This window comes from Diabrotica undecimpunctata, chromosome 2 (genome assembly GCF_040954645.1).
Source record: "Diabrotica undecimpunctata isolate CICGRU chromosome 2, icDiaUnde3, whole genome shotgun sequence".
NCBI lineage: Eukaryota > Metazoa > Arthropoda > Insecta > Coleoptera > Chrysomelidae > Diabrotica > Diabrotica undecimpunctata.
In genome coordinates, this window is record NC_092804.1 from 67530912 (window position 1) to 67546361 (window position 15450).

Genomic DNA, 15450 nt, shown 5'->3' on the forward strand with positions numbered 1-15450 from the left:
TTGCGATTATTGCCTTGGTAATTACAGAAATTATTATGACTAAGGAGAGGACGAAAGCAAAGATGAAAGATGTATAACAAAAATGAATATTTGCGTTATTCTCCCATACATATTCTCCCACATGTTCTTATATTTTTTTTGCATTTTGTTTTTTTTATCATATCACTGGCTAATGGTGGACAACTGATAGTGGGCTATGGTTTGTGACGCGTAATAGGGTTGTTGTATGTTTTTCGGGTACACTTTAAACACTTTTTGAATCTATTCTGTGGCCATCTCTCATTTATATTGGAATTCGATTGATACCTGATATCTGTAGGTCTGAAATTTCCAACTTTTTTCTTTTATTTTTAATTTCTTTTTTTTTCCCGCCTTTTATTTTATTTTTTTTTTTTTATTGCCAAGAAATGGTTGCTGTTGATTTCGGCGACCATGTCGTTTCTTACATGTTTTATAATAATTGACTTAGTCCTTGTTTTTAATCTGGCACAGGTTAAGTATTCGCGATTTGGAGCTATTCATGTACTTTTATTGATTCCTTTTAGTTGGAATCTTATGCATATTGTCAGAATATATGTTTTTGTTCTATTGCAAAATTTATTAGGTAGACTCTTCCTATTATTACTGCATCATACTTACTGTGAATTCTATAGTAGGAAGGTAAATCCGTTCTTTTACGAGTTATTTAACTATAAATTTCTATATATGTATTAGGATTACCATTCTTGTTTCAACTCATTTTCTTTTCTATTTTTGGTCTGAATGCACATCATTTCTCAGCTCTAAACATCCAACATTCAATCATAACATTCAGCACAAATAACTTATTTTGGTCGCATGAAGTAACTCTAATTACTACCTTACAGTATTTATTTATGATTTTCTTACTATAAAGTTATCTTTATAGACAGCTTTGAGTCTACCATATATAATTTCTAGTTTCAAAACTTAGTATATCATATATCATTTCATATTAACAAGGAAAATGAAATTCCTTTAGTTGGTTGTATACCATGAATCACAAAAGTTTTATTTAAAAATCCTTTTTAAAAGGTATATAATTAAAATTACCCTTTCGGGCTACATCACACAACGTTTTCGGACTAAAGTCTATTATCAGTGTAATTGTACTAGGTATACATGAGTCAAGCCACTAAATATCTGGATAAAAACCTTAAAAAGTTACAAAATTTGTTGTGTGTTATATTATTGTTAAAAATATGTCGTGATGTTAAAGTATTTAACAGATATCCTGCATAGCAACGTAAGACTCCCAATAGGGGTTGTTGCTGACCCTCAGACCTTGTCTGAATTTGTTCTAGATGGCAGCCAATTAATTAATTAATATTTAACAGATATCCTGCATGGAACGTAAGATTCCCAATAGGGGTTACTGCTGACCCTCAGACCTTGTCTGAATGGATTCTAGATGGCAATTAATTAATTAATTAGTGAGTCTTACGTTGCCATGCAGGATATTTGTTATCACAATATATTTTTAACAATAATTTAACATATAACAAATTTTGTAACTTTTTAAGGGTTTTTACCCAGATACTTAGTGGCGTGACTCATGTATACCTGGTAATATAACACTGAGGTTGGACTCTTTAGTCCGAAAACGTTCTGTGATGTAGCCCGAAAGGGCAATTTTAATTAAATATCTTTTATAAAGAATTTTTAAATAATACTTTTACTTCATACTCGTTTTGGATTTATTCACATGTGCATTAAAATGATTAATCTGTTCTCCGATTAATCTCCCCTCCGTAGGAATATCTCCTAGTATGTCTAGTAATGGATCATAGAGATGTCTTTTTTCATCCGTACCCACTTTGACTAGTGATGCAGACACAAAGTAAATTCAACAATTCTATACCATGTATAAATTTCACTGACATTATCCTATTACTTGCTCTACTTCCTCTTTCATGTCTTTATCAGGAATTATACCAACTTACTTTCTAGTTTTGTTTTGGCCTACATAAAACAGTTTGTATCGCCTCCTTAGTTATTTTGCTCTTTGTCCTAGTATATTCTAATGGTAACCAGTGATGAGTCATCCACCACTAATTTTCAATAATGTCAACAAAAAATTACACTGAAACTGACGTTAGGTATGAATATTTTTGGAAAGTTCATTGGTGGCATATGTCAAAAAATATTTGCAAACTTGTAAATATAAAGGAAAAAACTAAAACAAATAAGAAAGATATTTTAAAAAGAACTCAAGATTTTTACTCTGAATTGTATAAACGTGAAGAACTTCCAGATCCTAATCAAAGTCACATACCAAATGTAGGCTCAGAAGACATCCCCTTATTACAACAAAGGAAATAAAAAGAGCTCTCTCGGAGATGAAAAGCAATAAATCTTCTGGAGAAGATAGAATAGTCATCGAACAAATCAAAGAAGGAGGAGAAACGTTAATAAATGTGTTGAAAAAGATGTTCAATGTTTGTTTGACAAGAGGCGTAACCCCCTCCCAATGCCATAATGCAATAATAACCATAATGCACAAAAAAGGTGACATTGTTTGCTCTCCCAGGCATACAAACTATTCATAAAGATAATAACAACACAACTTATGAACAAACTAGATAGTTACCAATCTTGCGAATAGGCTGGGTTCCGCTCTAGATACGGAACAAATGATCATCTACAAGTTATTAAAACGCTAATGGAAAAGTGCACAGAATACAACATGTATATCTTTCTTATATTCGTAGACTATGAAAAAGCGTTTGATAATATAGATCATCATTAAATGCTTCGAGCATTGGCTGAGTGCCGCATCGACTACCGATATATTGCCTTGATTAAGAGTATCTACGAAACTGGTACAGCTTGTGTCAGACTTCATTAGGAGACCAAAAAGTTCCGAATAGAACGTGGAATTAGACAGGATGATACTATCTCCCCGAAATTGTTTACAGCTGTGCTCGAATACATGTTCAAGCGAAAGGAACGAGAAGATAATATGGGAATTAATATAAATGGAGATAATCTGAACCACCTAAGATTTGCAGATGAAATTGTTATAATATCTGATAGAGTTAATAAAACTACGCTACTAGTAGCGCAACTATAATAAAACTAGTGCAGAAACACTAAGTCTGACAAAAGGAACAATAAATAAAATAAAAGTTACACAGTATGGAAAGTTCAATGTTAGGTAAGTATTACCATTAGAGATAAACTACCAAACCTATAAATAAGAAGACGAACAAGAGTCACGGATGCAGTTAAAAGAATACTCATGCCTAAATGGGTTTGAACCGGACATGTTGCCAGATTGCCGGATGATAGATGGACCAGAAAGATTCTGGAATGGCGACCAAAACAAGAGGCATATTGAATCAGAGGACGGCCACCGACTAGATAACGGATTATATAAAGCGCAACACTAATTTAATGCAAGAAGCTCAAGATAAAAATGGGTGGAAAATTTTACGGGAGGCCTACGTTCAGCAGTGGACAATTATAGGCTAGTTGATGATATGTTGTCAATGGAGTTTTTAAACATATTAGGAATAAAATTTAAGTTTGGTAATGGCTTCAGCTTTGAAAGTAGTACATTAATAAATATTGGTATTATCCTCAACATACTTACTCATGAAAATCTACGGTAATTTTCATACATAAATTTCCAAGCAGTATAGACAGACTACAAAAAAAAGGTGAATCCTCGGATATTTATTGCCACATGGGCCATCATATAATATGCCATTAAGTATATCTGAATAGAGCTTATCCAACTTCAGCAGTTCATAAGTTACTAGAAATACTGCTAGAAAATTAGAACTAACAATTGAATTGTTACAATTTATGTTATAAAAGATATGTTAATAAATACCAGAGAACAGAAGATGACTGCCGGAGAAGTTGGTACCAGAGAACAGGAAAGTTACACAATTATCCATATATAAAGGTATATTTAGATCTGCTAATTTTTTTTAGCCCATATTTATTGCATTCTAATTAGTTAAGTATGTTTGATTAGAAAATAAATATAATTGTTTTGTACAATGTTTTTCAGTAGGAAATTTTTAGAAACTTTTCTGACCTATTAAAATACGTTCTAAAAATTTTAATATTTGACCAGACTAATAATTTGGAAAATCCCTACAAAATTTTCATTAATTTAAATCAACGCTACCTAATAATCAATATTAAACACTTACCCTTCTATGCCACCAATTAATTTCCTAGACATATTAAAAGAATAACTGAAAATTTCACTCAAAATTGACCAAAAATAAATTATTCCCTTTACACGTTGACAACTACACGTATGCTTTACCGGCTGTCTTTTGAATGTTTGTTGTTTGGTTCATGGGCACGTTTTAGAACACACCCGGAACTGTCCGAATCTATTTCTACGTCATATTCGGCTGTGCAGCCACTCCTCCTTTTATACCGAATCATATCAAAGGATTCGAGTTCCAGTGAAGGAGATTAGCGGGGGCTACAAACAATTTATTTTATCTGATTTGTTCTAGTTCCTGTATCATAGTATCATAACGTTACTTCAATAATATAACGCTTTCTTACGTAATATATATAAAGCTTCCTATTTAATGGGAAATTGTAAACAAAATAAGTTTCTTGTAGTTTTTCTGTAAACTTATTCGTTTTCGAGTTATAAATAAATTAAAACTGAGAAAAACGTAAAAATACGATGTTCAAGGCTCAAAAACATAACTTAAATATTTTTTTCCAATTCACCAAGAACATAAATTCAATTTCAAACATTGTTGTATCATTTCCCGATAAGTATTTTGAGCCTATTTAATTTTAAAACATTGTCTTTTAATCGTTAATGAATTGGGTTTATTATGGTGTGGCCTATTAGACGTATCTGCCAATCTAAACGGTTTTGATATCTGAAAATTCAGTTGCATAGGTTTTTGATAGTGAACTTTATAATGAAAATATTTATGAGCATGTGCTGTTTTCGTTTATATTGGAAATACATACTGGTCATTTTCAGACAACTGGACTTTCATAAAATAAATTCTTCTTTAGTTTTAAAATGTTGATAAGTTCTTTGCATATTTTTACGTTTCATGTGAAAAATTACTTTATTGAATTATTAAAAATGATCCATTTAAGTCGAAAAAATATTTGGATCTTCAGCTGGTATTGCAAAATTTATTCATCATCATGCAACCTCTTCTGTCCACTGCTGGACATAGGTCTCTCCCATTTTTCACCACTCTTCACGGTTCTGTGCGTCTTGTTGTCATTTCTTGGATATTCGTTTAATGTCGTCCATCCAGCGTGTTGGTGGTCCAGCGCCAGTCAATTAGTTTTCTGGTTCATCTTGAGTCTTTTAGTCTCGCTATGTGACCTGTCCAATTCCATTTTGAGCTTGGCTATACGTTCGACGACATTAGTGATACCTGTTCTTTTTCTTAGGTCTTGGTTCCTTATTTTGTCTTTTTTTGTCACGCCAAAAATTGATATTTCCATGCGCCTTTGTGCCACTCGCATTTTTAGTGCTGTTGTTTTTGTGAGAGTGAGAATTTCTGCTCCGTATATCATAATAGGAAGAACGCATTGGTCAAATGTCTTCCGTTTCATAGCTGTCGGGATACTGCTCTTAAAGATGTCTCTTAGTGAACTATACGCTGCCCAAGCAAATGTTATTCGTCGTTGAAATTCACAGATCTGATTATCCTTGCTTATTCTGATTTCATGACCGAGATATATGTACTTTTCTGTTAATTCTACCACTTGATTTTGGATGGTTAGGGGTTCGTTGGAAACCAAATTTGTCATAAATTTGGTCTTACTGATGTTCATTTTTGGACCTAGTGTTGAAGATACGTTTTATAATTCTTGTAGTATTTGTGTGCTGCACGCAGATCTTCGGTAATAAGTACTATATCATCGGCAAAACGCATGTGATTGAGCATTTCCCCGTCTATTGTTATTCCTCTATTTTTCCACTTTAGCATTTTAAAGGGGTATTCGAGGACCATTATAAATAATTTAGGCGATAGAGTATCGCCCTGTCTCACACCTGTCTTCACTTTATATGAATTTCTCTGGCAGTATGCTGTAGTTTTACACGCATTGTGGCGTTTTGGTACAATGTTACAATGTATTAACTTTGTAAGCCGGTAGTCTATTCTACTATTGTTCAGAGCAGTTATAATGCTGTCTTATTCCACGATATCGAAATCGATCGATGTGTTATATTCTATCGATTTTTCTATTTTTACTGTTTGTAGGTGATCGTTTGTTCCGAATTTTGAGCGGAAGCGGAAAACTTATTATAAGTTTCAATCTTGAAACTTTTAATAAGTCTCTCACTTTGAATGTTTATCAAAAATATCTAGCAAGCGAAATGTAGAGTATTTCCATTCTGCCCTGTCGGATACTTTCGTTCGCCTTCGGAAGAATTATACCAGCAACTTAAAAAATGCATTCTTGAGGCTGCAAGTGAAGTAAACAAGAAGAAAACTGCTTATCAGAAATGGATGTCGACGAGAAAGGAGGAAGATTATAACATATATAAAAAATTAAATCGATCTGTAAAAAGGGAAGTAGTGAAAAGTCAAAATGAAATGTGGGATCGAAGATGTTCAGAGGTGGAGAGGTATATGGGTGGAACAAGAGTTGGGCAAACGTGGAAGGTGATAAAGTCTCTTCGGAGGAAAGGAAAGGAAAAATCTAACTTACATTTAATAAATCTAAAACAGTGGAAACACCATTATGAGGTCTTACTGACAGAGGATAGATGTAAATTCCAAGAGATCGAAATGGAAGGAATATCCGAACATACACAAATAATTGAGATAACAACCGGAGAGTTAAGCGATGCCATCAAAAGATCGAGAAACGGTAAAGCTGCAGGACCTGGAGACATCCCAATTGAGTTGGTAAAGTATGGACCAAAAATATTACATGAGATGTTGGTTCAACTATTTTTAACAAATGCTTAAAAGGACAAAATATCCCTGATGATTGAAATGTTGGATATATCAGCTCAATATTCAAGAAAGGGGATAAACGCAAATGCTCTAATTATAGGGGAATAACTGTTATCAGCTCAGTGGGGAGATTGTACTGTCGAATAATAAAACAAAGAATAGAAACAAAACGATTGTAGAGAAGGCATACGATACTTTACCTTTGAAAAAACTGTTTTAAACATTGACGAAAGTAGGTCTCAGTAGAGAGTATGTGGATGCTATCGCAAATATATACAAAAATGCAAGAAGTGTCGTTAAAGAAGGAATCTTTATATCTGAATCATTTCCAATAACAAAGGGGCTTAAACAAGGATGTTGTCTATCTCCGACTTTATTTAGAATATATATTCAATCATCGCTAGAGCAGTGGAGGAAACAAGTATCCGGAATGGGAATAGACATAGGCGATGGCAAATGTCTAACAACTTTATTTTTCGCAGATGATCAGGTAATCGTAGCGAATGATGAGGATGGACCACATGTTTAGAAAACTAAAGAAAGAATATGAAAAATGGGGCCTCAATATGAATATGTCAAAGACAGAGTATCTTAAAATAGGAGATGATGAAGATGATCCAGAGTTAGAAATTAGAAACACAAAAACATGTAATGAATACAAATATCTCGGATCTATAATATCTAAAGAAGGCACTACCAAAAGAGACATCGAAAACAGAACGCAGCAGGAAAAAAAAGCGGTAAACATTCTAAACTCTCTACTATGGTCTAAAGATATTAGTCAAGAAACGAAATTGACAATATATCTAACCTTGGTAGAGCCTATTATCACTTATGGAGCACAAGTTTGGCAGATCACGAAAAAAGATAGAAAAAGGATAGAAGTAGTAGAAATGGATTTTCTAAGGAGAGCGTGTGGTGTATCCAAAAAAGATCATATCAATAATGAAGATATTAGGAGGAGGACAAATACTGTATATTCCAGTGTAGACAGAATTGAAACGAGACAACTAGTGTGGTATGGACATGTGAAGCGAATGAATGAAGATAGATGGCCAAAGAAAACTTTAAATTACATACCACAACAAAGAACAAGAAGGAGAAGGCCTTCAGTTGCCTGGGAAGAAAATGTACGGCACATAATGAGAGATAGAGCTATCAAGGAAGACGAATGGATGGACAGAAAACGATGACTATATATATATATATATATATATATATATATATATATATATATATATATATATATATATATATATATATATATATATATATATATATATATATATATATATATATATATATTTATATATATATATATATATATATATATATTTATATATATATATATATTTATATATATATATATTTATATATATATATATATATATATATATATATATATTTATATATATATATATATATTTATATATATATATATATATATATATATATATATTTATATATATATATATATATATTTATATATATATATATTTATATATATATTTATATATATATATTGTTATGATGTGTTGTTTTGTTTGAATGATGAGCAATGAGTATTTTTAATAATATAATATATAGGGTTTTTATCGCGGTTCTCAAAGAATTAGCTTGTAAGTACTTTTTTAAATTATCTTTATTATAACTATTATGAAACACACATATATATATCTAACCTAGTCAATGTACATTTAAAATAAACTATCTTTAAACTGATATTCTTATAAAAACTAATTAAATTCTATAGACAATCTAAAATTTAAACAAACTATCTTCAAAATTGAAATTGTTATGACACTAACTAAATTATATTAACAAAATTTTGTACCTTTCTTTCACTGAATGCCTAAATGAACTGTTTTCTACTATATAGTTTCTAATCACCACTGAATGTCTTCGTACTTCAGTTATCCTTGTTTTTTGTGAAATTACTTTTTTAAATTATCAGCTTCTACCAATTTAAGATATATTTTTCTTCACCAGCATCTATACACCACCAACCAAACCAGCAAACAGCATTTATATTTGTTCTTCTTTTCAATATACCAATATCCAATTATTATAAGTTGATTTATACTAATCTCCAACCATAATATAATTTAATTTCTTCCAATATACCTTTTTTTATCTTCAATAATTATTTATGTATAATTATAAATGTGCATTAAATTATATGCATAATTTTTAATCTTCATTTAACTCACTATATTAAACATTTTGACTATTTGTACTTGATTCACTGACTCCAACTAACTTTCATAATAAACTGCTTGACTTCTGACTAAAAACTTCCAAAAACTGCTGAACAATTGACTTCACTAAGTAAATGTATCTATCTTCTAACTAACTTTCATAATAAAACTCAAAAACTGCCATCTTGAATCCAAATCACGGGTATTTATATGTTTTTTGGATTTCTAGAACCATCTCGTCAGATATCATGTTCCAATTTGTTCTATTTAATACTTGTCTGAATTTTCTGGAACAAACCATTTCGCAAACATGGCCATCTCCGGAGATCCAGAGAATTCCATTCTTTTTTATTAATAATTTTGTTTACATTTAGGCTTTTCAGATCAGAATATATAATTAAATTAGTAACTTAACATTCTAATTTAATAAAATACACATTTCAAACAATATATTATTATAACCCACTTTATATTCGTAAATATTTTTAAACGTCACTTCAGAGTATAAATATCTGTCAATCTCCGAGAGTATTTTTGGTTGCCTAAGCACATGGCTCACTTATATATATTTACAATATTAAAATACAACTTTTTACAATTATTATGCTAATTTATTAAAAATGCCCTCACATAAATATATTTTTATTAAATTCTCTAGTATATAACTTATTTAAAACAACCAAATATCTAATATTATGTAGTATATAACTTATAAATTATTTTCTATAAACCCTAATCGTCACAATACCCCAAAAATAATATTTAAAATAAATAATTTACTTATTATTTTTTTAAATATTAATTTTCTCATACCTTATTAAATTTAATAAATCAAATTTTTTTTTTTTATTTATTTAAAATGTGTTAAATACATCCCTGTTCGCTGTCTATGTCAAAACAGAGAACAACGGATCACAATTCGGCTATTCTATGGTCAAACTGTCATGTCAAATGGAGAATGGATTTTATCAGAGAATAAAATATAACCTTAATTAAAAATATAATGGATATTGTGTTCTGTTTATTTATAGACAAAATCTAGGAATTATTTCCATTCAAAATAACTTTCATCAATATAAATTGGTAAGTTTTTCCACTTTATTATATTAGAAAGACATTTTTATAGCAATTATAGTATCGAATTTTGTGTCTAACCCCAAATTATGATTTTTAGGGTACAAATTAATTTCCATATATATACAAAATTCAACAAGTACGATGTCAAATTGATTCAAAATAATGAAATCTACCATCTACCATTTAACAAATCAAGTCTATTGAACAAAATGGACACATCAGTAAGTTATTAGTGTTATTATATTTGTGTTAAAGGTATAGAAATCATTATTCAATCTCTTCATGATATTGAAAAATGTCGTTGATATGAAATATGCCTCTTAGTCTGTTCTCTGCATCTATTAACACATAACTATTTAGTCCATTCTGATTTTCAATTGTATATGGACCTTCAAACATTGGTTGTAATTTCTTACAACGGTTTTCTTTAACATTACTTTTTCTAAGTGAACGAATTAACACTAGGTCTCCTTTTTGAAATGTGATTGGTTTTTTTATATTTCGATTTTGTCTTCTGATATATTTTTCAGCTTTCCTCCTAATTCGGTTATTCACTTTCTGCATTACTTGTTCTAACATATCCTGATTATATTCACTAATCCACTTTCTGTTTCCTATATGGCCAAACATTAAATATTCTGGTACTTCCTCTGTGTTCAAATTATGTGTATTATTTAAAAAATACTCTACTTGTGGTATATGTTGCTGCCAAGTTTCATGTTGGTTTTGGCACAGTATCCTTAAATATTTTATAACTTCTTTAATATATCTTTCTGCAGGATTTGCCTGAGGATGTCTGATACTTGTAAAATGAATGTTGATTCCCTTTTTCTCACAAAATGCCCGAAATTTTTGGTTGTTAAAATATGTAGCATTATCTATTATGCAATTTCTAAATGGTCCTATTTCTTCGAAAAATTGATTAATATATAATTTTAATGTTTTAACATTTGTTCTAGAGCAGGGATATAGTTTAAAAAATTTTGTATATAAATCAACTATCACTAGTATATGCTTTTTTCCTGTTGGACTGAGAACTAAATTTGAAATAAAATCCATGGAAACTGTATTTAGTTTTTCATATACAACATTAGATTTATATGTGTTCTGGTTTTTGAAATTCTTTTCTTTGTTTAGTTGACATATTGGGCATTGGGTAGTAATTTCCTTTGCTATACTTATGTCATTCTTTGCAAAATAATTGTCCCTAAATAGCATCCATAGCTTTCTTGAACCAATATGCATATAATTGTTATGTAAATTTTTCAATATTTTCTTTGCTAAAGTTCTAGTTATTACATATACTTCTATGCCATTTATTATTTTATAATATACCCCATCTTTCCTAAGGACTTTTTGTTTTTCACTCAAATTGATCTGATCTCTTATAATTTCTTCTTTAGAATATAATCCAGTACTTTCTACTAATTGATTTAATCCAATTTTTATTGTTCGCTGCCCTTTTTGTGGTGTATTTTCTAACCTTGATAAAGCATCTGCCACTATATTGGATTTTCCAGAAATGTATTTGATTTCAAAGCAGTATTCACTAAGTATTAGACTCCACCGATGTATTCTACTGTTTCCATATTTGTTATTTAATATAGACGTTAAAGCTTGGTGATCTGTTTCTATAGTAAATTCATTACCCAATAAATAAAATCTTAATTTTGTGACACAGTGTATTATACTTGCTAGTTCTAATTCTGAAACTGAGTAACCCTTTTCATGTGGCTTTGTTATTCTTGAAATGAATTGTATTGGGTATTCGACCCCATCATGTATTTGTAATAATACCCCTGATAATCTCTCTATTGATGCATCTGTTCTTAATATGAATGGCTGTGTATAGTCAGGATAGTATATTTTCAAATTTGACAGAAAAATGTTTTTAATTTCTTGGAATGCTAGTTCTCTTCTCTGATCCCATCTCCATTTTACACCTTTTCTCAGTAGTTCAAGTAATGGAATTTCTTTTATACTTAGATCTGGTATCATCCTTTTATAATAATTAATTATTCCAATAAATCCTCTTAAAGTTCTTAAATTGTGTGGTGTTTTATATTCCTGAATGACTTGTGTCCGTTCTGGATCCATTTCGATTCCCTTAGTGTTAAGTTTATAACCTAGATATATGACTTCTTTTTGAAAAAATGTACATTTTTCTTGATTTATTTTTAGTCCAACTTTGTCTAATCTATTTATTATAATTTTTAGGTGTTTCTCATGATCTTCAGCCGTTTTAGAAAAAATTAATATATCATCAATGTAGTGAATTACAAAATGTTCATATTGATCCAAAATATCATGAAGACATCTACATAGAGCACTGCAAGATGATTGAAGTCCAAATGGTACTACTTTGAATTGATATACTACTCCATCTATCTGAAATCCTGTATACTGTCTACTTTTTCTTTCTAGAGGTATTAACCAGAAACTATGCTGTAAATCGATTTTAGTGAAAAATGACATTCCTGTAATTCTTCCTAATATTCCATCTATACTCATTGGTGCTTCAAATTGCTTTTCAGTAATCTTGTTAATATTCCTTGCATCCAAACATAACCTGATTTCACCTGATCTTTTTCGTACTACTACTATTGGGTTAATAAAACGTGTGTCTGCCTTCTCAATGATCCCATCTTCTAACATATTATTAATTGTTTTGTTTACTTCTTCTCTGTATTTATATGGTATTGGGTATGATTTTGTTTTAAAATCTTTTTCTTCTTTAACTTTTATACTATGGATATAATTTTGTGCAATTCTATTTTCTTTATTGACAAGTCCCTTGTGTTGCTGCAATATGGAAATGACTATTGATTTATATTCTTCAGGGCAATTTAAAACTTTCATCATATCTTCTTCTTTACAAATAAAATTATTCTTCATTATGTACTCATTATTCCTTGCTTCCAATTTTACGCACTCCGCCTCGTAGGCATCCATCTGCTTAAAATTTCCATTCCTTAAATATTCACTACAATAATTATTCTTTACATTCTTCTGGGACATTTCCCTATCATCAAAATACATTTCTTCTTCATAAACATCATTATTTTCTTTTAATAATATCCTATCAACTCTTATTCCTTCTTCTACCTCATCTTTCTGCATAAATTTAATTATTTGCCCTTCCAAAGTTACCATTTTTTCTTCAAAATCTATCTTTACTTTCTTCTTTTCCAATTCATCATTTCCCATTAATATATCAACACATAAATCCTTGACAATAAATCCTTGCATATTAATTTCTTTATTAAGAATATTAATTTTAAAATTGGCTAGTTTATCAATTTCACCCAACTTCTTATTATTTGCACCAATAATTTTAATTTTTGGAATCTTTATTATATCTGATAGTTTTAATGTATTAAAAATAAAATTCTCCGAGACTAAAGTACTTTCTGAACCAGTATCTATCATAATCTTAATCATTTTATTTTTGGCCAAAGCATTTATATAAATTAAATTAATAGATTCAATAATTTTATCTTCATCTAAAGAAATAAATTCAGAAGGTTTTTCATAATAGCAATGGCCTAACTTGTAATTCAGAAAGTTTACTGCACAAAATTTTGATTATTAGAATTGTCAGATTGTATCTGACCACTTGAATCTGATGTCCTATGTCTTTCCCTACTATGACTTCTACTCACATTTTCCTGCCTTGTACTACTTCGTTCCCTGTCTTCGCAGCTTCTACTCCCTCGAACACAATTTACCTGTCTATTATAGTTAGGTCGCTCTGTATTTCTTCTATTGTTAAAATCTTGTTTATTATTATTAGTACTGTTATTAAAATGTTGTCTATTATAACTAGTATTGTTATTAAAATTCTGTCTATTTTGATTACTATTATTATTATTAAAACTTTGTAAACTATCAACATATCTATAATTATTATATGATTGTCTATATTGTTGATTATCATTTCTATTATATTGAAAGTTACTATTGTTTTTTCTGTTATTATTATTACTTGTCATATTGCCTCTTTGTATTCTTTGAATAAAATTAATAAAACTATCTATTGTTTGAATATTTTGTACAGTTACGGTTTGCACAACATCAGCATCAAAATGTCTAGATACATTTAAGACTGTTTCATCCTCTCTAAGTGGTGGTTCTAAATATTTTGCAACTGTTATCAATTTCAATGCATAATCTACCATATTTGATTTTAAATTTTGATTATACTTTCCAAAATATAGAATTTCTCTAAACTTGGCTTGCTCTAATTCACCCCAATAATAATTTAAAAATTTATTTTCAAATGTTTGAAAATTATCTAAATCATTCTCAATACTAGCAAACCAAGTTGCTGCATTGTCATTTAATGTCACTCTAATATAATCTTTAATATCATTAATATTATTCACAAATCTTAATTTATGTTTTAAACTATTTATGTATACTCTAGGATGCAAATTTTTTATATTACCAGAGAATTTAATCCCAGTCTCATTTGTTAAATTTAAGTAAGGTCTCCCTATGTCTCTCATTTGTGAAATATCATCTATTCTCTGTTCCACATTTCTTATTTGATTACTATTTATTTGGATATTTTGTTGTATATCGTCTAATTTTTCTTCTGTGTTTCTCCTGTCTTCGTTAATTTTTACTTCTAAGTTACATTTCTGTAACTCTATTTTCTGTTCTATATCTATTTTATTATCTTGAATAATCCTCTTTACTTCTGTCCTCTCATTGTCTATCCTTTTCTTGTAGTCATTCCGTATACTTTTTATTTCATTTGCTACTTTTTTCTCTGCAGCTTCAAGTTTTTTATCCATTTGTTTTTCCATTTGTTTTACAATTTTATTATTATTATCTTCTATTTTCTTTTCTAATTTTCTATAATTCTCTTCCAATTTCTGTTCCATTTTTTTCATGTCTTCTTTGACTTCTTGTGAATTCTGTTCCATTTTTTGTTCTATTTTTTTCATGTCTTCTTTGACTTCTTTTGAATTCTCTTCCAATTTTTTTATGTCTTCTTTGATTTCTTTTGAATTCTCTTCTATTGTCTTGTTCATCTGCATCATTAATGACATCAAAGCTGCCATATTGACATTTTCCTCTCTTTCTGGATTCATTTCTGCAGTATCTTGTGGAACTTGAACTAAACTCTCCTCTTGTATAGGTTGTGTTTCTACTTCCACATCTTCTTCATTCTTTTTGCTTCTTGTACCTTTCTTTCCTTGAGACATTTTGAGACTTTACTTGTTCAA

General features: G+C 29.7%; 1 protein-coding gene across 1 annotated transcript in view; it reads right to left on the reverse strand.

Moving 5' to 3' along the window:
• Positions 1–4367, reverse strand: part of Nagk (N-acetylglucosamine kinase) — a 58605-nt gene extending 54238 nt beyond the window's left edge. The window contains exon 1 of the mRNA XM_072523059.1: positions 4185–4367. Coding sequence (XP_072379160.1) covers positions 4185–4216 — 32 coding nt within the window. The 5' untranslated portion in view covers positions 4217–4367. The remainder of the gene's footprint in view (positions 1–4184) is intronic.
• Between the last annotated feature and the right edge of the window lie 11083 nt (positions 4368–15450).